The following is a 24,080-nucleotide window of genomic DNA, read 5'->3' on the forward strand; positions in this document are numbered from 1 at the left end:
GGGCTCTCCCAGGGGGAGGCATAGCTCAGGGTCTCTATTAAATTTTCCAGGTCCCCGAACACTCCCTGCTCCCGGCGAGGCCGTCACGGAGGCTCCAAGGTGGCTCTGAGGTTTGTGCAGAGGCAAAGACAACCGCTTGGCAACCAGGTACGAGGGTCACTTCATTTCACTCTGGCCCCGTGGCACAGGAGTAGATGGTGGGGCCCCAGGTCCGCGGACGGGCGGTGGGCTGAGCAGAGGCCCCGGGGCCCAGCTACTGCTGGTAACCCATGGCCGAGGAGGCTGCCATGGAGAGGCAGCCCCACAGGCGCGCCAGCCAGGGTAAGCTTTCACCCAGGAGCAGGCGGGCTCTCAGGGCGCTTTGAAGTCAGACAAATATATACAGACCTCCCAGCCCTGGAGTGGGAGAGGGAGGGACGAAGCCTGGAGGGATCCAGCACGGAGCTGAAAGCTGCTCCTGCTGGTTTGGAGAAAGCGAGGCTGGGGAGGGTTAGGGACAGAGGCACCCCTAACCTTTCACGCCGCTGCCAAGGAAGGTGACTCTCTGACCCCAAGGCGCAGAATCTCGGGGTTGGCCGGGAACTTGAGGTCAGCGAGGGCAAGGTGAGTGCAAGGCCCGTCCAACCCAACCCCACCCTACCAGGCCTGGTCAGGTTCCCTTCGCCCAGGGACCCTCGCCTCCTGGGCTGCACCCCCCAACTCTCCCCAGATTTCCAAGGCTGGGGTGGAGCTCGCCGCCCTCGGACAATCCTTCGGACAGATGGAGGCTGTGTGTACCTCCAGCTGCCCCCCCGCTGCCCGCAGCTCTCTGTCCCCGCCAGACAAGGCCCCCAGACTGGCTGAGAAAGGCCGGCTGCGGGAAGGAGGCCGTCATGTGCAGGACAAGGGCAGCACCCTCGGGGGCCAGGGCTGCCCCCCTTCCTCTGGCTTGGCCACGTTCGGCCATGTCCCCCCTCTTTGAACCACACTTACCACCTGTCAAACGAGGTGAAGGGCCCTAGTGCCTCCCCCCGGGGCCCTCCCTGCCCGGACACCCTCTGGAACGGACCCCAAGGTCCTGGGCTGCACTGGCCGCTCGGCCAGGATGGCAGTGTTCTCGTTTCAGGCAGATCCAGGTGACTTCCCCGATGAGCCCAGGGCCAATGACATGCATGCTGGAGCAAACAGGCAAGACCTGGGGAGTCGAACACGCTGGAGCCCCAGGCCGGGGGCTCTGAGTCTCAGGGGTCTCCTGGGGCTGCTGGAAGAAATGCCTGCCAACGCTGCGGAGCCAAACAGCGCCCATGTTACCTTCTGGGGTTGCAGCCGCAAGAGCTGAAATGCTGCTGCTGGGACGTGCTGCCCGCTGCCTGCAGGCCCTGCTCGCCTGGTCCCTGGTCCTGAAGCCCAGGGCGGAGCAGCTTCCAGTGCCTTGGCCTCTGCCAGCCGCTAGCCTCCCTCTTCCGCACTCAAAGGCCCCTGTGATGACATGCCCCCACCCCCACCCCCACCCCCACCTCCGCTCCTCCCCCAGACAGCCTGAGGCAACCTATTTTAAGGTCAGCCAATTAGCAACCTTCATTCTACCTGCAACCCCAATCCCCCTTGCCGTGAGGGAAGCATATGCACTGATTCTGGGGGCATATGCGCTGATTCTGGGGATTTGAACACGAACACCAGTGGTTTTTCTGCCAATCCTAGGGTTCCTGCCTGCCTTGGGCCCCAAGGCTGTGCCTGACATTGGACAAGCCTCACCTGAGGCCTCTGAACCCCCAGGCTGGGTAAGTTCTCCTGCTATGAATGCCCACAGTCCCCCACTGCCAACGCATTGTAGTTGTATGTTTAAAATCTGTGTCCCTTACTAGACTGGCACTGCTACAAAGCAGAGCACAGCATCTGTCTTGTCAGTGCTCCACCCCAAGCACCCTGCGAATTAGTCAGCAATTGCCTAGGTAACAAGCATCCCCCAAACCTCAGTAAGCTCCAATGCCTGGCTCAGCTACAGGCTGAAGGGAGACAGGTATATCTGTGGCTTCCACACTGGAAGGCCCAGCTAATGGTGAGAATGTGAAATCCTCTTATAGGAAAGGGAGAAAATCATTAGAAACAATAATACAATCTCCCCACTTAAAGTAATGCCTGATGGAAACATTATTTATTGAATAGGGGCTGCATCTGTAAAAAAAATTAAAAAGGGAAGAATTGGGAATGACTAGGCAGGCCCCATACATTGCCATCCTTTTAATCTTTATAACAAGCTTGCCAGGGATGCCTGATAATTTCTACTTTGCAAATGAAGCAACTGCACGCTGAAGGGAAAATTAAATCCGGTTCTCTCTGTCCTCAAGCTGATGCCTTTCATCTGATCTTTTTCCCTTGCAGAGTTATTAAGAGGCTAAGACATGCGAAAATGTTTTCCTAAAGGTCCAAAATGTACTGTGTGAGTGCAAATTATTACTAGAGGTGGGCGGTTTGATGAATATGAATATGTTCTGCAAAAGCAGTAAGAAAGAGCTGATTTATGAAAATGCTCAGATCCTGTCTTACAACATAAAGCCGTCGTCATTGCAGAGAAAGCTCGAATCCAGGGTTCTCACCCGTTCAGACCCTCTCCCCTCCCCTGCGCTCACCAAGCAGAAGCGTCTTCTCCCCACGGCAACGTGCAGCAGTTGACATGTTACCGGTGAAAATCGCATTCGCTTTTCGCCCTCTACCAGCATCTGAGAGTCAACGATCCAGTAATCCAATCGCCTGGTGCCAATTTCATTTGAAATAATTGCTGATAAAATCATAAAGAAAACTTCAGCAAATCTGAAAGCAGTGAGTGTACAGCAGAACTCAGCGGCATCAGGCGCTAATATGAAATGTTGTTTCCATGCTGGGAATCGAACTGGGTATTGAATCTTGATGAATACTGGGTTTCGGGATTTGGATTACAGCCAGGCAGAATCAAGTCTGCTTCATTCATGGCACATGGATTCTGACTTAGGAACTGATTCCCAAGGCAACTTACCATCTCTGCCCCAAGTTCACAGTGATTAAAGATTTGGATTTAAGAGTAGCGTTGCCTGAAATTAGAGTAATCTTTCTAAGTACTTATGGAGCATACTCTTCTATACTCATGTCATCCCACATAAGCCTCATATCCTAAAAAAATGGATATGACTTCTCTTGTATAGCAAATGAAGAATTTGGTTCTCATCCACGTTCGGACAGATAGCAAGCGGCAGGGATACGATTCTCCAAAGGATACTGGGTGGTTTGCTCCAAAGGATTTGCACTTCCCATTACACCATCCTGCTGCAATATTTTCCAAATGGCAGTAGCAAGGTCATATACTTGAGGGTCAAAAATCTACCTGGATAATGCTATTTAATTTTCCACGCTGATTGGTTTAATTGAAGGACTACCACAGTCCACTTCATGATGCCACACAGAAAACGCAGAATGTAATTAAAATAACCAACTATTCAAATGGAGGTGCTTTTTTTGCAAAGCTAGATTTTTAAGCAGCATATCGTGTTTTATATACAAAAACATCCCCATTCATTTATCCATTCAACAAACCCCTATTAGTGCTTCGATGGCGGGGGCATGCAGTAGGCAGTGGGAATGCAGAGACAGGGAATGCAGAAACAGTGACACAGTGCCTGCTAGCAAGGGTGATAGGTAAGCAAATCAGCGTCAGGAGAAGGTTTCCTCTCAGCCCACTCTCCTTCCTGCCCATCCCAGGCTCCTATTCCCAAGCCATATGCAAGGATTCTTTCCCATTCTCCAGCTGTGTCCATTCGGCCCCCATGGTCCTGAGACTGTCCCCAACCCCTCTTGTTCTCATCCCATCTGTGAGGGTTCACGCAGACCCTGGCCTTGGTGCTGGCGTCACAATTTGTGTACCCTAGGTGCCAGCTGGAACCCCATCCTTAGAGACCCAGGTGCGAGGATGTCAGATGCCCCCCCACTTCCCTGGCCCGTGGAACCCCGGCACCATCCTGGGGGGTTCTGCTAATTCCAGGAAGGGCCCTTTTTCGGAGCTTCTTCACTCTCTTAAGCTCCCACCTTGCAGGCTGTGTCTGCCCTTCACCACGCTTACCCCAGCCTGCAAGCCAGGTCCTTCATTGTTTCTGCACACACCTGCACACACCTGCACACACACACACACACACACACACAATGCGTTCACAGTAAGAATCCGGGTCTTTGATAAATTTTACTGAAAATTTAGCAACTACAGGGAGGGATTGCCTCCCATACCACATGTCTGCCTGCCCTTAGTTTCTATTTCTTGTCCCTCCCACTCCTTATCTCCCCTTCCCACTACCTCCCCCCAGTATTGACCTACGGTACCCCAACTCCACTTCCCTTATTCTTCAGACCCATTCAGCTGTCCCCAGCAGCTCCTCCTCCCAAACCTGCTCTCTCAAACCCATCAAGCACAGCCCACACGTCCTCCACTTAACATGTTCCGCCTTCCATGCTCCCCCTTGTAATTTTAGATAGAAAAATCTGCTTTTCTTCCTACCACGTTCATTTCTTCATTCATTTAACCAGTTCAATGAACTCCTACTACATGGCAGTATTATTCAAGGTGCTTGAGATACAACAATAAGTAACATACTCGGAGCTCAGAGTTTGCAATTGCAGTACACAAACCACGAGACAGCCCACGGTGGGGCGGAGTGGGGGGGCACGAGGCTTGTGAGAACTTTCTACAGCCGAGGTGCTGGCCCCCGGCCTCACTTCAACTTGATGCCCACTGTCCGCATCTCTGCCTCCTGCTTCGGGGCGTGCCAGGTGCCCTTCTTCCTACTGTCAACACCATCGTTTCAGAGCGTGGTGGGGTCCAGCCTTCCCGGGGGAAGCAGACACCAGCCTCCGGGTTCAGCCTTCACTGCTTCATGCCTGGTCTCTTCAGATTCTTTCCTTCTAAACCAGCCTCTGAACCAGCCAGACTGGTTTTCCTAAAAACACAATTCTCCTATCTCATTTGCTAGCTCAAAAAATACAACACTTACTCATAGCCGACTCTGCATGAACTCTGAACTCTCGGCACAGAGTTCAAGGTTTCCTACGATCACTCTGGGTTCTCTTCCAGCCACCGGGCTCTTTGGTCCGCACCCGTCAAAGTGCACCTGTTTGATTTAGGGCAGGAGGCAGGAGGCAGGAGGCGGGAGGTGGGGGAGAAGTCTGGGCCTAGTACACCAATGCATTTGCTGACCTCCATGCTTTCCTTCCCTGCCCTGCCAGGCTCCACTGGCCAGATTTCCACATGCTCATCCTGGTCTGGATCTGGCACTGCTGCTTGCATGAATCCTTCTCCAATTCCCCAGCTAAAAACATGTATCCCATTTTCTGGACTCCTAGTAACCTATTGGAACCTAAATTATTTACCAAGGTTTGCCTTGTTTTATGATCAATTCTGTTGTCGGTCCATCTCTGCTACTATTTGGTGTCCACTGGGGTAAGGATGGCCATCAGAGACCTCAGAGTACCCAAGCCTTACTGCACCCCAGCTTTTGGGGCTGGAACCATCGATTTCTTCCTCTAGTCCAGAAATGTTTATTGACTGCTTACTGTGTTCCATGAAACTTGTGGTAGTCTGAATCACTGGCCCCAACTCTTCACTGCCCTGTAGTTGTGGTAGACATCTACAGCCGCCAAGCCCCTTGGCGTGCACTTGGCCATGGGATTTATTTGGCCGGTGGGATGTGAGCAGATGTGCCATAAGCAAAGGCTCTGTAGAAGACACCACCACTTTGGCCAGGTCCCTTCAGATCCTTCTACTGTTGCTGATCCCTGCACTCTAGTTTGGGTTGAGCTTTGGCCTCCGACAGCCGGAATGTCCTTCTCCCTCCGAAAGAACTGCTTTGTGAGTAGATGCCAGCAGCTGGACATGCCTCTGAATGTCCAGGCTCAGGCAGCTTAGTTCAACCCACCCTTACCTACCTGGACCACTCCCCTGAAGCCCCCTGAAGCCCCTTCTAATGACGCACTTCCTAGCTCCATTCACATTTCCAGTTGAGCTTATGCAAATTCCCCATGCCAGGCCATGCAGGCTCAGACCTGTTCCCTCCCTCTCACCCAGATCACGTGCTGTGAGAACACTCCCAGCTCCCCATGATGGCACTTAACCACTGATTAACGGGTGCAGGGGTGTGAAAGACAGCTCCTTTGTCTTGGGTCCTTGCCCCAGGGCCCCCTGTCTCCACAAACTGCTGTCCCCAGGAAAGCAGCACAGGTAAGAGGAGGGCAGGGAAAGCATCCCAGGGAACATGACCTGCTGGGGGATTGGGCTTTGAAGGATGGCGAGGGACTGTGAAGGGAAGGGTGTTCAAAGCAGGAAGAAACAGCATGTACAAAGGCTCAGAGGCATAAGAGCATAATGTCATAAGCCTGGAATATAATAATAACAATGTACTTTGATTGAGCTCTTTACTATTATGACGTCAGCCTTCACTGCAGCCCAGACGGGAGGTGGGGCCATGAACCCCGTATTTAGAAAAGATGAAACCTGAAACCGAGCCTCAGAGATGTTAACTGACCTGGCTAGTGCCAAGGCCACCCTGTGGTAGAGGAGGCAGCCCCAAGCTTGTGCTCTGACTGCCTTGCAGTGCTTCTCCAGTGACTCAGGGAGTGTTGGCTGAGTTTGGTTAGCAGAGCGGAGCTGAGCGGAGGCGTCAGCAGCACAGGGGAGGGGATGCCGCACGTACCACAGGGAGCCCTGCCCTGACAGGGGCGGCAGGGCTTTCAAACTTGCCCCTGACGTTTAGGGCAAGACCACCCACCCCAGTGGGAAATTCTCTGCAAGGCCAAGTTTTATCTTGAAACTTCAAAGTTTGCAGGCTAGACCACAAAATCTCAAAGTTCGTTTTGACTTAAAAATAATGCCAAATTCATCACCACCAAACACTACTCATGCCCCTGGAGCATGTTCTGTGTTTTGGGACTCCATGGCCATCCTGGTTCACAGTGGGGGGCTCCCCACTTTCTCCCCAGAAGGAACATCAGCGTGAGTGCTGAGGCCCAGGCCGGCAATGGGGCGGCTGGGTCAGATTTCCCTTTGGAATTACTTCTTCGAATTACTTCGCTGTGCGACGCAGGAACCAGGGGTGGTGTCCCGGGTGCCAACCTCCCGGCAGCAGCTGCAGCCCAGGTGCATGGGCCGGCCTCGGATTCAGTCAGGGGAGCTCCAGGCGGCTGCAGACCCAGCTGGCCAGTTATTGCCCTCGCGTGGGAGACCCCAAGAAAGGGCAGCCAGCAGGGCCCACTCCAGCCACAGAGCCGGGCACGGTGACTGTCCCTCTTGTGGAGGTTACTGCTAAGCAGCCAGAGGTTCAGGCAGGCCGGCCTGGGCAGCTCAAGGCTGCTCAGAGCTCGGGTGTTATCCAGAGTGGCTCGTGGAGCTCAGGGGCCAGAGGAGCACGGGGTCTTCTGTGGATGCTCGGGGTCTGGTGGCCGAGGGGTGGGGTCCGTGTGGGAGGCGCCGCTCCCCTGGAGATTGTCCACCGGTTGAATGCAGCAAGGCTGTGAAGCCCCGTTTGGGTCACAGTTTCTACCCAGGGTGTGGGTAGAAGCGAGGGCCCCTGCCTGCCGACAGGAGAGTGGCACCCCTTAGGACCGAGATGAGATGGTGCCAGCGGGACTGTGTCTTCAGTCACACAGGAAGAGCCCAGCACTCCATCAGGCGTGAGAAGGCCACAGGACGGTGCCCGTGCCCAGGACAGCTGAGCCCCTCTTAGGCCCCTGCCTGGTTGGCAGGGCAGGGGTGCTGGCTCAGTTAAGCTGGCCCGGGTGGCTGACCTGACCCCCCTGTTAAGCACATGATGGGGTGCACCCTTCCCTCCCTCTCTCTCTGAGTGGGACGTGCTCTCGTCCCCTTTTGTCCCCCAGCAGAAGCGGTAGGAAACCTACTTGCCTCTCCTTCCAGGTGGGGCGATGAGACTGGAAACCTGGGGGGAGGGGGGGGAGGCTGGAGGCGGAGGACCCCAGGCCCGCCTGAGGGGGAGGGTGCCAGGGCGCTGGCAGTCAACACACAGTTGTTCTGCCCTGCCTGGCATATGGTGCACGCTGGCTGTGGCTGTCACGGGCAAGGACGATGCCATGGGGCCGGTGGCTGCACCCCAAGTCCATTCAAGTCTTTATTGGTCACTTACCACAACAGCCGTGGGGATGCATCATGGGACAGACACAGTAAAGATCACTGCCCTCCTTCCAGAGAGAGAGGGAAGAGACGTGACGACAACATAACAAAGTAAATGGTGTGATGCGTGAAGAGGTGAAAATTGCTAGATGGTGTGAATGAAAATAAAGCTCAGAAGGGGAATGGGGTGCAATTTTAAGTAGAGCAGTCAGGAATGGCAGCACAAAGACGTTCAAGCGACCATTGGAAGGGTGAGAGCCGGGCAAGCAGGTGTCTGGGGAAGGAGCACTGAAGGGGGAGAGCAGTCCCTGCACCCCCCCTGGGGCAGGGGAGTGCCCAGGCAGCCGCTGTGCTAGGCTGCAGTGAGGGTGTGGGGATGGGGTGGACAGGGGGTGGGATGGGGTGGGGGCAGGACCAGGGAGTAGACGAGGGCGGCGCAGGCAGGCAGGGCAGTGCCCAGACTGTGGCCTGATCGAAATGAGGCAGATCCCGGCTGGCGTCCCTTTTGGGGCCCCCCTGGCCGCTGTGCCCAGAACACACTCTCTGGAGCGAGGGTGAAAGCCATGGGGGCAGGAATCCACCCATGAGGCAGGAGTCCTGAGCGGGCTCAGGGTAAGTGGCCAATTCGGGATTATTATGAACATGAGTTTTAGTGGATTGGGTGTGGATTATGACAGACCATAAGGTTTGGACTTGTGCTAGAGGAGAAAAAGAAGACTCACCATTTACCTGAGACGGGAAGATGTGCAGGGGTGCAGGTTTGCAGGCAGCTCCCCTACACTTCACCGCAAATGAGACGACTGCTCCTTACACAGCTTCTATCCTGGAACTGGGCTCTGCTTTCTAATAATGACAAAACTTGAGCCCCAGCATTCTCATCCGAACAATGGTTAAAAAATAGTAACTGCCTTACAGGGTTGCTGTGTGGACGGGCACCATTGTGGCAAGACACTTTGCAGGGTGCTTGACCCAAAGGAGATGCTTAATAAACATTAGCTGAGTGGATGCTTGAATGGACAGATGAATGAGTGAGGGAACGAGTGAAATATCTCTGGGTATGACAATTAAGTATAAAAGGCCAGAATCACGTGTACTGCATGTTCACAAATTCATATTCCTACTGCGCATTTTAAAACATCTGCAGAAGACTGTGATTCCTGGTTCAGCCAGCATTCCACAGAAACTGGAATTTTCTTCGCTTAGACGGTAGATTTCTGTGCTGGGAGAAAGTGGAAAAGTGGTTGGTAAGTTTCTGATCCTTCCCTCCTCTGGCAGTGAGCCAGGAAGAGAAGGCAGCCACCACTCTTATTTCTTAACCAGTGTTCCAGACAGAGAAGGCAGGTTTTTGAAGCAAACTGTTTAAATCCTTCTTTCCATTTGCAACCAGGGGAGTTTGCAGCTGGCCCAGTTTGTTATCAAGTAATGAGATGGATTAAATGATGTCTTCAAACGTAATGGTTACTTCCTTGAGGGCTGGAGCTCAGCCTTCCTTCTTTTTTTTTTTTGTATCCTACGTATTAATAAGCATGTGCTTAACAAACATGGGGTGGATGGAATTGATTAACTGATTCATTCCCACATTTGTTCATTCAGCAAAGTGTGTCGGAGCTCAATGTCAAGGCTAGGGTTACAGCCCCCACCTACACCACCTCCTCCAGGAGATGGTGGTGAGAAGGTGCTAGCTATCGCAAAGCTGCACGGGGCACCCATGAGAGCCCAGCTTATGATCTCAGCGCCACCCTCACAGCAGTCCTAGCAATATCCTCGTCCCTACTTCAAAGAGGAAGAAGCTGCAGCTATGAGGGCTTGTGAATTGCCTGAAGTCCCACTGCTGCTATGAATCAAACTCAGGATTTGAACCCAGGACCGGCACTTTTCATTTCATCGTGTAAAGCAAAGCCTCACTCCCATGTGAATACATATTTCCTCAGCAACCAGCTGTGCACAGTGCATGTGGCCTCAGATTCCCCACTTCTAAGCTAGCAGGTCTGGATTTAATTCAGCCCCGTTAGCTTCGTGGTTTAAGCAGCACCAGGCCTTGGGTCACACATTGTATGGAGGCAAGGAGGGGACTGAGACCCTTCTCTGGGCCTTATCGCCTGTGCCTGTGGGAGCCCTGGGTCCCCCAGTCCCACAGGCCCTTTGCTGGTCCCAAGGAGTGAGGGAAGGACACAGGCGATGGCAGCCTAGATTCCCCACCCCCACTTCAACTGGAAGAACTGAGACGTTCCGATATTTTGAATGAGAAGAGAGAGGGATGAGGGAAGGGAGAAAGGGGTAGAAGTGTGGAGGGAAGGAGGGAGGAAAGGAACATATGAGCTACCTCTACCAGGGAATGTCTGTTCCACCTAAAACAAGGCCTTAGACAAAAAGACTGAAACCATCATGGTGAAGCCTTAGCAAGCAGTGAGAGGATGGAAACAGCATTTGGGGTTGTGAGGCACATTCCAGAGATGACTAAAATTCTAGAATGAGGACTCTGCCTGTTTAAGAATTTCTTAAAAGAAAATTCTTCCTTTGCAGTCAAGTACCACACAGGGAAAAAAGAGGGGTCAGATGCATTATGGGAAAAGCAGTTTGTATTTGAAAAATAATGGTGCTGATATCCTTTTAACAGATCTTTAAACACAATGCTTTCCTTTGTGTAAGTAATTTAAGATTGCAGAGACCCGATTCTGTGGCAAGACTTTGTTCTGTTGACACTACCACCTAATGAAATATAGATTGTTTTAGACTATTTCAGAAAATGTCTTCTGCATGTAGATGCTGATTGCGTAGCTATTACACCGGCCTGGCTTACCTGCTCTGTCTTTCCTGCCTGGAAATTTCACCCTCTCAGGACTTCAGTCAATGGTTTTGTGTCTATACTTGTTATCAGGGAGCTCCATTTCAGAGTTAATTATATTGTGGAAGAAGAAAGGGTTTTTCAAATATTACGAGAAGACGTATCAAAAAAGAAAGAAAGAAAAAAGACGAAAATAAATCCCCCAATGGAATCACCATGATTGGTACCCAAGTTTGATTCTTCATGGGACTAGAAAAAAGGGACCTGCTCAATGTACGTCTAGTTGAGTGGATCTGAGCAGACAGCGCCGTAGACTGCCCATGTGGGCTGACCTTAGGAACGCCAGCCTCCTTCTTTCTTTGTGCGGATGCCTCCCAAGCAAGGAAGGACCCTGCAAGCACACTGCGAGGTCAGCGCCGGTGCATCTCCGCCCCCGGCCCTCGACCAGACCTGGGGTCAGTCTGTAAGATTCGGGACCGTGGGTCTCTCCTCACGCGGCACGTTCCCGGCCGTCTGACTTAACCGGGCCGCCTCTGCCCTGCTCGCGCAGCATTTACCACCACCTGCGGTTTCCAGGCGGATGCGCGAGCGCACTGCGCGATGGAGGACATCCCTCCTCGTGAGGAGGACAGCAAGTCCCTCAACCCCTCGGCCGTCTCCCTTTGGCTCCCCAGTGCTGGGGCAGGTCTTCAGTATTTTGCTGAATGAATAAATGAACGAATCTGTTCCCATGTAGGGGAGGTAGGGACTATACCCTGGATTTCCTAAATAGCAGTTAAGGGGGAAATAAAAATCCCAACTTTATTGGCTCATCTAGACTTCAATTTTATTAGAATGGATGTGGATTTTTTTTTTTGCATAATTGACTTTCTAGACCTGATATATAAGAAACCATTAAGTGATTTAACACTCTTTTTCACATTCTTAGCTACTGAAACCCTGAAACTTGATGTTTCTCATGAGTGCAGGAAAACAATGCCCCGTATTGAAAGCCTCACCTCCCACCTCCCTACGAATTCTCTAGATAATAGTTATTGGCATTTCTTTTTCTAAATGCTAAAACTGGTTATCCATAGGGATGTTTTTTCCCCTTTTCTTTTGTATTTGAAGCTACCACAGCTCTGAACAAATCAGCCTAGTATAAATTTGTTGAGAATTAAATGTATGCAGATGGCTTAAGTAGCTCACATTAAAATCTATTTTTTAACTCTTAGAAGGAAAGTCTTGCTGTGAACTCATGAACATTAAGGACAGATAATTTCTTCACTTATTCAGCTAATATTTCCTGGGCACTGTGGCCTGTGGCCTGCAGGACCTCATGACCCAGTGTGGGGAGATGGACAAGTGAAGGGGAGCTGCCTGGTGAAGCCCAAGGAGGGTCACCTCATGCAGGACAAGCTCGTCCTAAAGGGGGGCTCTCAAGGATGAGTGTGAGCGAGCTGGGGAGGAGCGAGGGGGGCTGTGCTCTGGGCTGGGGACAGGGAAAGTGGTCTTTCGGAACGTAGGGCAGGGGCAGGAACGTGTGGCTGGAGGGACAGATGGGAACTCACTTAGGGATAGCGGTGTCACCGCAGGTTTTCGAGAGCTGGGTAGGTGCCTTCCCACGGAGGGCGTCAGGCGCTGTCCCGGGTGCTGAAGCGCAAACCAAACAGACCAGGCTTCAGGCCGCTTGGGCCGGTGGGTCTAGGAACAAGTTAAGGGCAGTCTCATAGGAAACGGTGAACGCCTCGGCAGGGGAGGTTCAGAGTATCAGCACGGACTCAGGAGAGCCTCCGAAATGTGATGTGGAGAAGTCACGAGAACCTCAAATGATCAAATAAAACTGACCAAATGATGGTCAGTTTCACGGCTCAGGGAAGCCTTACAGTTTAGCCAAGAACACAAGACAGGAATGCACATAGTGAAGATTCTCAGGAGGCAAAAGCTTTGCCACTTGCTTCTATTGCTCTGAAGACACAGAAACTGGGTGACCTTTGTTCTCAATTTATTTGTCTATGAAATAGGAATGATAATATCCTTGGTAAATATTACACATGCACACATATGCAACACTAATTTCAATTTTCCTTCCACAACCATCCTCCCTTAAATCATAGCAATTCCAACATTTAGTGTCTTCACATCTTCATAGCTTCCTTTTCAGACACTGCGTCCTAATTCTTGTTTCAGAAAATATGGCTTCCTCAGAAAAAGTGCTGTTTTAATTCAGAGATTATTCAGACCTTACTTCCAGCAGTGAGGAAATGGTACAATTTGCTCAGGCTAGAATTTCAGCATTGTTTTTCCTTCCCCACTCTCTCTCACCTCTCCTCCAGTGTCGATAGGACTTACCAATTCCAGAAGTGCCCAGATCTGTGCAATGCACAAAAGGAGATAAAGGGATAAAAAAAAGAATAAAGTGGGGGAAAAAAAGGCAGGGAGAAGCAAGCACCATTTCTGCCCCTCAATCTTCCACTCAAGAGGAGGGCTAGGTCTGAGCGTGAGCGAGGCCTTGACTTTCCCAGATCGGCCCGAGATCACCGTAGCTGGAGCAAGGTAGAGCCTTCCTGAAAGAGGGGAGCAGTGGATGAGAGTGGGGCTCAGTGTGGTGGGTGAGGAGAGCCTGAGAGCCCGGGAGGCCGGCTCAGGAGGGACGCCCAGGCACGGAGCAGAGGGGCCGCAGAGTGGGTGACATCTCCCCGGCAGCCCCTCGGTGTGGCCGCGGCAGCCTTGCCGCCAGACAAGCAACCGCCTGCTCAGGTCTCTCTCTCCTCTGTAAAAACAGGGTGAAGAAGAGAAACCACTTTACGGAGAGGCTGTGAGTAGAGAGAGAATTCATGGAAAATGCCTGGGATAGGTTGCATGCTCCATCTCCTCCTTGGCTATGGTGGTGTTTCTGGAATTGACAGAGGGGTGAAGTGGGAAGGGCCCAGGCTTGAGGGTGCGAATGTCAGGGCTTTGAAGCCCCACTTAAGTGTGGAGTGAGGCACCCTAGGCAAATGTTCATTTTGGAGGATGCAGATGGGGGGACCCGGAGAAGGCCAGCGTTTATTAAATGCCTGCTATGAGTGAGACTCTCTGATTGGTGATCCACAGGAGTGATTTTATTTAAATCTACCACATTGGCGTTATCTTCTTCATTGTTATCATTATAGCAATTCTCTTTGTTATTGACATTGTGGTTTCCATTTTCCCAATGAGGCAATGGGTCTCAGAGAGGCAGTGTGACTGGCCCGAGGACACACAGCTCCAAGCTGCAGAGAAGGCATCCGACCCGAGCTGGTCATCTAGGACACCCACGTTTTGCTGCTGCCACCCAGACCTGGGCCTCTGCTGAGCCTCCGCCTCCGCTGTTCCTCCAGCCCTGCAACAGCCACTGCCTGACGGCTTCCCTGTCGTTCTTCATCGCTGCGTCCTGCTCTCCTCCCTTCAGAGAACCTATTGCAGCCTGCAGTTCCATATGCCCTTGTCCAAAGAAGAAGAGGAGGAGGAGGATGAGGAGGCTTTCATTTTCTGAAGTCACTATCCTAACCACTTTTCTTGCATTATCACATTATAGCTCACGGCGACCTCATGAGGTGAGCACATGGCCATTTGCATAGGTCATTTCCTGTAACTCCACTGGGCACGGCGGAGAGGGCATCATTTTACACGGAGCTAGTGCCTGGCCCGTGTGTCTCCCGTACTGGACTCTGTGCTTTATGGGCAGGGACCCTGTGTTTATGTGCACATGTGAGTGTGTGAACATGTATGCATGCATACAAGCACATGTGAGTGTTTGTGAGTGTGTCTGTGTGTGCATGCGCATGTGTAGTGGGCTGCTGGGGACCATTTGTGGAGTGAGTTGCATCTGGCCTAGGTCACCACAGTGATATCCTGGGCAGGAACTAGAACCTGACTCTGCCACCCATGCTCCCCTCAACGAGGCCAGCCCAGAGGAACTGTTCAGGGTGCAGAGGCCTTTGTCGCAGAAAAAGTAGAAGGAGGAGAAGGAAATGATGCAAAATAGGTGAGTCGCCAAGTCACAGGAATAGTCAAATTTGATGCTGTGGGCCGGAGGGAGCCATTGTGGGTTATAGAGTGCCCACTCAATTCAGACGTGCATGGCTGGCATGAGGTGAGAAGAGAAGGGGCAAGGAGTGGGCCCAATCCTGAGCAGCCTCCATCTCACCCAACAGCAATGGCGAGTGCCATGAGGCTTCAAGCAAGGAAGAAAGGGCCAGCTGTGCATGTCTAAAGACCATGGATAAGGGGTAAGAGGGAGCCCAGGATGTGAGACCCGTGAGGAGAAAAGGAGGGAGAGAAGAAGAGGGACATCGGAGATATTTCAGAGGGAAATCAGGAGGAGTAGGCATAGAGCCCATGTGGGGGTACAGGAGAGGGCATCGCTTTCCTGTTTTCTGGAATAACTGGGAGAGGGAGACCATTCAGACGATAGAAGACACTGGAAGAGAATAAGATTTGGGAGACTGGAGAAAGAAGAAAACACATTTTGCAAAAGAATGGACAAATATTTTATGGAAGACAAAAATGCAAATGCAAAATAAGACCATGAGAATCCTTCAACCAGAGATTAGTTTGTTTTAAGGGCTCTTGAGCTAATAATGTGAGGGTCTTGTTATGAGGGCAGATGACATCTGGGAGAAAATCTTTAATGACTTAAGGCAACTGCACCTGCGTAGCCTCAGATTCTCCAGCTAATCTTAAAGGACTGTTGAGGAGCAACTTCTCCCACCCTGAGCATCTGCTGGGCTGTACTGGAAGTACTCAGATCATTAAAACATAGCAACTTCTTTAGCAGAAGTAGCATTAATTCTTTGGAGGGTAATTGTCTACACCTCCCAATAGTTTAGGAAACCTAGAAAATAAATCATTAGTGCGCTCAGCAATTTCTGCCACAAAAGTTGCATGCAGACAGTGAGTTTTTTTTCCTTTGGCCTCTTTCTTTGGTTTGCTTGATTTGATGAAAGCCTAAATTTATTTCAATGGGGTTGTGAGCTTACCATAACAGTTAACATTTACTAAGCCCCTACTGTGTGCCCTCTTTATGTGCATCATGCCATTTAACCCTTCTCATCTTGTAAGGTAGATAGTTGCAACTGAGGGAACTAAGACTTAGAAACGGGGTCACTTGCTAAAGGCACATCTTGGAGTAAAACGCTGGCTCCCGAGTCTATGTTCTTCCATAGACTTCTGTGTTCTTCTTCACCACAGAAAAGAAGGGATCAACATTTCTTTTACGTAATAGGACAAGAGAGCCTGCTTTCTGATTGGTACAGTTAACAAGTGTCACTGAGCATAATGGTTGGTTAAAACAAACAAAAAACCCACAAAAACAAAAACAAACAAAGCTGGACTCTTGGTTTCCATCTGTTGGCATTTTAATGAACTCATGTCCTCTGCAAAATTCAGTCTCCTTAGCTTCCTCATTGCTCAGAGGCTTTCAAAGTTGGGAGGTAGAAGGAAATTATTCCCACCTACTAACTGCTGCGTGCTTGTAGGAATATTTGACACAGGAATTATCATCCCATTTTGCAGATAAGGAAATGGCGGCTGAAAGAAAGGTAAAATGCCTGGACCAAGTCATACACCGAAGCTAGTTGGGAGAAGAAGGAATTTCACTCCATTCTGCTACTTGGGCTGTCTGTAATCTGGAGGTAGCACTCTGGCTTTACTTTGTCTACAAGACTAAGAAATCAAAACATTCTCACAGATTATTAGGCTATTGAACACTAAACAGCTGATCTGAGTGACACGTCAATTAAAGGGCCTCTGATGTCGCTGACTTAAGCATCTCCTGTCTCTTTCCTGGACAAGCATCGTCTTGATTTGTTTTCAGCCCCCAAAGGAGAACAGTGTCTCAGACCAGTGTGGATAGTAAGGGAATGAATTGGCTAAAGTTGGTGTACTAAACTGAGGCTATTTGGTTTATATAAGAAACCTTTCCAAGGCACTTGCTGTGTGCCTGGCCTTTTTCTAAGCACATGGTTGTTAATATAATAACATAACTGATTTCCTTCTCATAAAAACCCTTGTCAGGTAGTGCCATTGAGGGCCTCTTTTTACAAATGAGGAAACTGAGGTGCTAAATAATGAGCCCAAGGTCACACAGGTAGAGAGGAGCTGGTGATGAGCAGGCCCTGGCAGGGATGCTAAGTGCTCTTGAACTTGGGGGAAGCCCACATTTCCTGGGTGGGAAGGTGGACGGGCACCTTCGGGGCAGAGAGAGCTGAGCCTGGCCCTCCTGGGTCCTGTCAGACACTCACTGCCTGCTCAGGTGCTAGGAAACCCTGCCTCTCCTGTACCTACCCTCACAGGGTAAAGGGAGGAATTCTAGGAATTCTTACGTTCAGCTCGGGAGAGGGCAGGGAGGCACTGTCCTTGCTGTGGGGGTTGCACTTTTCTTCCAGGAAGGAAGGAAAAGGGAATCAAATATGCATCGAGCATCTTGAATGTGTAGCTTGTACTCTGCATGTCACGGGGTGCTGAGTGCTGCTAAGTGCCACCCGCTCTTCTAAGCACTTTTTACATGACCCCTAATTCATTCTCACCACAGGCTTACATGGTACCTACAATTTCCCTCTGTTTTTAGGATGACAATGAGATACCAAAAGGCCAAATAATTAGCCCAAGGCCACAGAGCTTCAGTATTTCAGAGCTGGGGTCTGAACCCAAGTCTTTTCTCTCTAGAACCTGAGCGCTTAATCTCTGTGTCCAGCTTCCCGAGAGCAACAGAGCCAGAGGGATTGTGTCATTTCCTGCAATGTTCACAAATTTTCCTTCCAGGAGTGGAAGAGGCATGGTGCCATTCTGGGTAGTTCTGGAACTTGTGCTCCTTCTACGAGATGCTTCTGCCTCGGGATTCCCAACCGGAGTCTGGCAAAATGATCAGAAACAAGATATTTTTGACAGAGTCACGTATCTGAACAGTTACCAAGAAGGTCTGGAAGTTTTTAGAGTCCACTGTAAAAGTATACCTTGCAGACCCTCTTGGCAGTTGTTCAGATATGTGACATTGTCAAAAATATCTTGTTTCTGATCATTTTGTCAAACTCAGACATGTGGGTTTCTTTGTGAAAAGTTCTGCTAGTGTGGATGGAATTGTTTTGTACTGCTCTTGATGCATGCTGACCAGAGCCAGGGGCTTAGGAGATGGACCTGGAGCCTTTTACCACACTTCAACAGTGCCTTTCAAATCACAGCATCCTGCAAAGCACTAGAAGTGGCGATGACCGGATGCCCTGCGAAAGTACAGAGAGTACTTCGGCAGTTCAGCATCACATGTAACCTTTTAACCAGGAAGCAAAGGATAGGGGCTGCTGAGCTGAGGAAAGTAACTTCTGTGGTGCTTGGAACTGAGAGCTCAGAGCATTTCCCAGGCTTCCTCTGCAGGTCTTTATTGTTCGCATCGGATCTCAACAAAATAGGAAGAGAACAACTGCTCCTGACCACTTCTCACAGGCTCAGAAATATGTACAGAGAGAGATTTGGATTTGGAAGAGATAGCCGGGTCCGCGGGTCTTATGCCCGCCCCCCCCCACCCCCAGCCCTTGTGGGCCGGCCAGGTCTATCACTTCCAGGGCTGCTCGCGTGGGGGTCAGGGGAGAAGCATCCCCCCCCCCCCCACCACCAAGGGGCTCCTTTCATTCTCTTGCAGTGGCTCCCACTATGGGGCATGTTTTTCCTTCTTTTTCTCTCCGTCCTCTTCTTCTCCCTTTCCTGTGCCTTGCCCTGAGAGGAGACTTCACTGCGCTCCCTCCTGGGGCGGCGTGACGTCCTCTTTGGTTCCCTTTTGGGATCCGCGCAGAACGTAGCACTTTTGGGGGTGCGCTTTCAAATTTGGCCACTAGGGGGGGCGTGCGCAGTATCTGGGGTTCTGCAGCCTGGGGACGCCGGACCCCGGCGGCTTCCCGGCAAGCGGAGTCGGGGAGGTGGGCCGGGGTGGGAGTCGGGGGGGCGGTGCTCGGCCAGGAAGACTCGGCCGCGGACGCGCAGGGCAGGGGGCTAAGGAGGCGGAAGGCCTCATCCCGCGTACGGGATAGCGTGCGTGTGAGTGTGTGCACGCGTACACGTGCGAGTGTGCGGGCGTGTACGTGCTGTATCCAAGTCTCCCTCACCACCCATGGGTCACTCTCTGCGCCACTGTCCCCTCGTCTCTAAAAGCCAGGGCCCCCCGCGGGTTGGCCGGGCCCCCGCAGCTGCCCGTGGGGTCTCTTGCAGGTTGCGTGAATGAACCGCGGGGGGCGCGTTAGGACCGCAGCCTGCGGCAGAGGCGTGCCTGACTTGAGGCTCGGTGGCGACCCCGACTTGGAAGAGCTCCCCGGTGCCCCCGCAGTGGCTGGCCAAGTTTTCAGCGTGGAGGGCAGCATTTCCTGCTGAACCCGGGAGGCGCCGGGGTCGGGAACACTCGTGGGGCCTCCCTCCTCCCTATCCAGACATCCACACTACGGGCTTTCTAGGCAAGGTCGGGCCACCTTTGGGGGCTTGTCTCACGTGGCAAAGTTCTGTGCCCCAGGGCCCGAGCAGCCTGCACTGGGGCTGCGATTAGGGGGCATGGCTTGAGAACCAGGGGCCCGGGGCTGGGGCGGGCAGGGGCTAGGGGCCGTGGTCGCCTGTGTGCTGAGTGACCTGTGGGCAGGGCATGGGCAGAGCCGCCGAGGCCAGTGAGGAGCACTCTCAGGCTGCAGCCCGCTCCCCCCGCAGTCCTGAGAGACCCGACTTCTCCCCTCCCTGTTTTTTGGGACCCCGAGAGCAGCTGACTCTCCATCACACCGCCCCTAAGGAGGGGAGCCGGGGCCCAAACCGGGGTCTGTCTGGGCGCAGAGCACACCAGTACAGTTGGACGTTGGCCCTGCGCCCGCAGTACTGCAAGCATTGGGGGAGACCAGGCTGGGGCTCCCCTTTCTCCAATAGAAGGCACAGGAGGCTCCCAGCCAGGGCAGCGATCCCGGGCAAACGTGACAGCTGTCTCCCTCACACACACTGCCACCTTCATTCTGTGTCCTCAGGCAGTTGGGCAGCGCCTGACCTCCTGCCCTGAGTGTGATCAGGTCCAGGGAGTGTTTGTCCTTCTCTCCTGGGCTGGGGGGCTGGGGGTGGTGTCCCGGCGGGTGGCTGGGACAGGAAGGACTTGCTGTGGGGGCAGCACGATCCTGGGAGGGCCCTGGGGTCCCGGGTGAGGTGGGTAGGGGAGGCCCCCCTGTCTTGGGGGCATGGAGCGAATCCGAGGGGAGGGGGCAGTTTCTTATTTCAACGCAGAGTAAGTGGTCCCTGGAGGCCTCAAGGGACTCAGGAGAACTGTCCACGTTGTATCCCCGATGCCCAGGGAGGCAGTGCCCGTAGGAGGTGCCGTGCAGCCAGCACTCCAATGAGTACCATCACACACCCCACCACGCCCCCCTCCAAGACTGCCTGGGTGTCAGGAGCCCTGAGTGGGTGCTGCCTGCAGCCGCTGGCCAGAAACGAGGCCCGGATTGAGTTTCTCCAAAAGGATCCATGTCAGGGCCCTGCAGAGGCGCTCTGCCCCCGACCCCACTGGGGACAGTTTCCTGAGCATCTCACGGAGCCGTGTGTCTCCTTCCTCCCTGGAGGACCCAGGGGTGTGCTCAGGGGCCTTAGGCAGAGTGTTGACTGCCCTGACGTGTACATGGTGATAAAAAGTATCTTCCCTGCAGGTATCGAGAGGACTGGAAACAGTGACTGCAAAGCACCCAGCACGGTGCCCGGCACTTAGTAATGCTTTCTAAAAACCTGTCCTTACTGAAGGTTGGCCGAGTGGCTGGCGCAGAAGGCCCACATGGAAGATGTAGAGGAAAGAGAGCCATGGGGGGGTGGTGCAGGGCCCAGGGCCGGATGGGAGCAGCTGTGCCACTGGTCCCCATTCTCCCCTCTGCGTGTCCCCGAGGCTCTTCCTCCCTTCCTCCCTTTCAAGCAGCTGCCGTGGGTCCAGACTGCAGTCCTGTATGCAGGACCACAAGCCAGGCGCTTCCATTCAGGGTTAAAGGAGGAAACGTCTCCCCATGAAGCCTTTAAACTGCCTCTGGGACAGCAGACACAACGGGGTTTTGGAGATGTAGGTCTGCGGCTCTGTGGGGTGAATCAGTGGGGTGTCACGATGAATCACCAGAGGAGCTGGCACAGGGGACGACCCTGCCCTGCCAACCCCGCTCTGGGCCGGGGGTCACTGGGGTCATGCACTGGGTCCTGGGTGGGGACCCTGAGGGGTGGTGCTGGCTAAAGGCCCCTGGGGCCACAGCTGAAGGGAAGCACCGTGCAGGAGGCAGAAGAAAAGGAGGCATGGAGCCATTGAGTTCACATGTCAAGGTGCACAGCTCCTGGGCAGCAGAGCCATGATTCCAAATCCAGGTCGCCTGGCCCAGAGGCCACACACTGGGCCATCTAATCCTCTTGCAAAATCCTTGTGAGAAGGTTCTACTGTACCTGGTAGTCAGGTCAGAAGGCGTGCTTGAGCATAAGGGGACTTGGGCACGGAGAGTGGGGGCTTTAGCAGCAGTCTGCAGTCTCCTTTGGTTTCTTCTCCCTGGTTGTACAGCTGCCTCCATTTGCATTTAAGAATCCAGGGGGTGTGGTGGGGGGGCTGTGAGGACGCCCACAAGGGGCGGCAGGGCTCTAGCTTATTCCTTTAACAAACTGGTGCTCCCCAGGCCCTCGCCCTGTCACCGGCTGCGGACCCTCCCCCTAGCCCAAACCCTACCCAGACTGGGAGATGCTCAAGTGTTCCTGCTATGGCGGTGGGGGTGGGGGTGGCGTGGTGGGGGGGAGGGAGGTCGTCCTTGGAAACAGATCATTACTGGTCTCGCTGGGGAGTGGCCAGCTTTGCAGGGAAGTCCGGGAAGGGTGTCCAGGGAAGGTGACATTGAGGCTGGCTCTTGAGCTTGGAGTTTGGGGGGGGGGGGAGGCAGGAGTCCTCAGGCCGCTGGGATGTGTGCTGCACATACGCTGGGAAATCTGAGCGCAGCGTGGGGGAGCCTGTGTATCCGGGGGCGTCTCCCCGCGAGGGGACTGGGCAGCTCGTTCATCCGCACCCAGGCACAGCCGGTTCCACCGGCGAAGAGAATGACAATGGGGTGGCAAGTCGGGTGTGACAAAGACGCCCTGAAGGGCACGCGCTTTTATGTAATCGGCCTCGGAGCCACGAGTCCAGGAGGCGGGCGCTGGGAGCCCGAGCGCCGGGCGCGGGCTGCGCCCCCCGCGACGTTTTCTTGCAAATGCAGAGGCGGGCCAGGCGAAGTCAGACGAGGAAGGAAATCCAGGGCGCGTCCAAGGGCGGGCGGCTCCCCCCGTGACCCTCCTCCGCCGCCTGGGGCCAGCGCCAAGCTGGGGCCCCTCTCCTCCCTCCAGGCTCGGCCCTTGTCCCGGGGGGCTGTGTGCACACCCCGCTTTCCGGGCTCACTCTCCGGGTGACCTTGGATGAGCCACTGAGCCTCTCCGGGCCTCAGTTTCCCGGCCTGCGCCCTACCACGGCACCTCTGCGGCCTCTCCCCGAGGCCCGCGCGCCCCCAGACCCCGCCCGGCGCGGGCCCGGCCCCCCGCGCAGTCCCGGGCCCCGCGAGGCGGTGCTGGCGGCGGCGGGAGGGCGCGGCGCGCAGGCGCGGCGGGCGGGGCGCAGCGCGGGGCGGGGCGTGCAGGCGGCGCGAGCGGGGCGCGGGGCCCGAGCGCTCAGAGAGCGCGGGCGGCGCTGGGCGTGCGGGTCGCTGGCTGCCGGTGCGCGGCGCGGCTGGCGGGGCGCGCGGGGACTGCTGCAGGGTCGCGGCCCGCGCCGCCCGGCCCGGCCCCAGGCGCCGGCTCGGCTCGGCGGCGGCGGCGGGAGCACGGGGCAGCGTCCGGGAGGCAGCGGCCGCGGGCGCGGGCGCGGGGCAGTCAGCGGCCACCGGGGACCGGGGCCGCGCGGTCGGCGTCCGCACCTGTGCCGCCGCCGCCGCCGGGTCGTCCGCCCGGCTTGTCGCGCCGCGCCCGGGTCCGCGCCGCCGGGGGCGCGGGGCCGCCGCGGGCCGCCTCGAGTCGGCGTCCCGGGCCCCGGCGGCCGGCGAGCATGGAGGAGAAGTACCTGCCGGAGCTGATGGCGGAGAAGGACTCCCTGGACCCCTCCTTCACACACGCTCTGCGGCTGGTGAACCAGGGTGAGGGCGCCCCGGCGGTTAACTGTCGACCGGGCCGTTGGGGCCCCGGCGGGAGCGGCGGGCCGGGTGGAAGCGTGGGGGGCTGCGGGGTGCCACTGGCTGGAACGCGCTGGGCGCTGGGGAGAGACATCGCGGAGGCTGTGGGGAGGGGACAGATAGGAATCTGGGGGCATTTGGGTGGGGACCCGCGAGAATATGGGACTTCTGCTGGAAGACGGGGATGTGAATTTAGGGGGCTTAGGAAGAAAGGAGAAGACTGGGGGGCGGGGTGTCGGGTGAGACTTGAAGGGAATCTTTGGGGACTTGGGGATACCCCAGGGAAACTTCTGGACGGGAAACAGATGGGGAAGAATCTGGGGCTTTGTCGGGGAGGAGGTTGAATGATCTCATCGGAGAAGAGAGTGCGGGGGACAAGGGGAACTAGGGCATTTGGTTTGTTTTAAGGGACTGGAGAAAGAGCTGGAGGAACATGGAAGGATTTGAGGGAAACAAGTACAGACGAGGTGAAGTAGCAGGTGCTTGGATTGTTGGTGAAGTTTGGGGACCTTGGAGGAGGTTTGGGGTCAGACCCAAAGCATCTTTGAAGAAAAGGATCTAGTGGTCCCAGTGGAGGAGCCCTCTGTTCCTCCCATGTGCAGGAGGCACTACAGTCTGCCCTCCCTGGGGGTAGGCATCTCACCAGCCTGCAGCCTGGCCCTTGGAGGAGTCAGTAGAAGAAGCGGGCACAAGAGCCCCCTTCTCGACTGACTTGCTTCTCCTCTTCGGGAAGCGCTGGGTGGGTGACTCTCATTAGTGTCTGGGGTTCAGAATATTGGCAGAGGAGTCCTCTCTGCCTGTGTCGTCGTAGCACCTGTCCGTCCAGCTGAGCGTGAGAACCTCCGGGCAGTCGGGGTCGGGGCCGCCTGCCCTCAATGTCGCCTGGCCGGGCCCCTGGGCTTTGTGAGGAACCTGCTGGGATGCCCGGTAAATGAGTCCCTCGGGAGCAGCCCCGCCCCGCCTGCGCTTGGAACCCGCGTTTCAGCCGAAGATGGATTGGGGGGCGGCTGGTTGTCTTTCGGGG

General features: G+C 54.4%; 1 protein-coding gene across 2 annotated transcripts in view; it reads left to right on the forward strand.

Annotated features, from left to right (window-relative positions):
• Positions 1-22,882: 22,882 nt before the first annotated feature.
• Positions 22,883-24,080, forward strand: part of KHDRBS3 (KH RNA binding domain containing, signal transduction associated 3) — a 198,473-nt gene continuing 197,275 nt past the window's right edge. For both annotated transcript variants that reach the window (XR_013178562.1, XM_077167749.1), the window contains exon 1: positions 22,883-23,020. Coding sequence is in view for 1 of the 2 variants with exons in the window: in XM_077167749.1 (XP_077023864.1) it covers positions 22,933-23,020 (88 nt within the window). In the remaining variant the exon portion in view is untranslated. The remainder of the gene's footprint in view (positions 23,021-24,080) is intronic.

The sequence above is a fragment of the Tamandua tetradactyla genome, chromosome 6, assembly GCF_023851605.1.
Source record: "Tamandua tetradactyla isolate mTamTet1 chromosome 6, mTamTet1.pri, whole genome shotgun sequence".
Classification (NCBI taxonomy): Eukaryota; Metazoa; Chordata; class Mammalia; order Pilosa; family Myrmecophagidae; genus Tamandua; species Tamandua tetradactyla.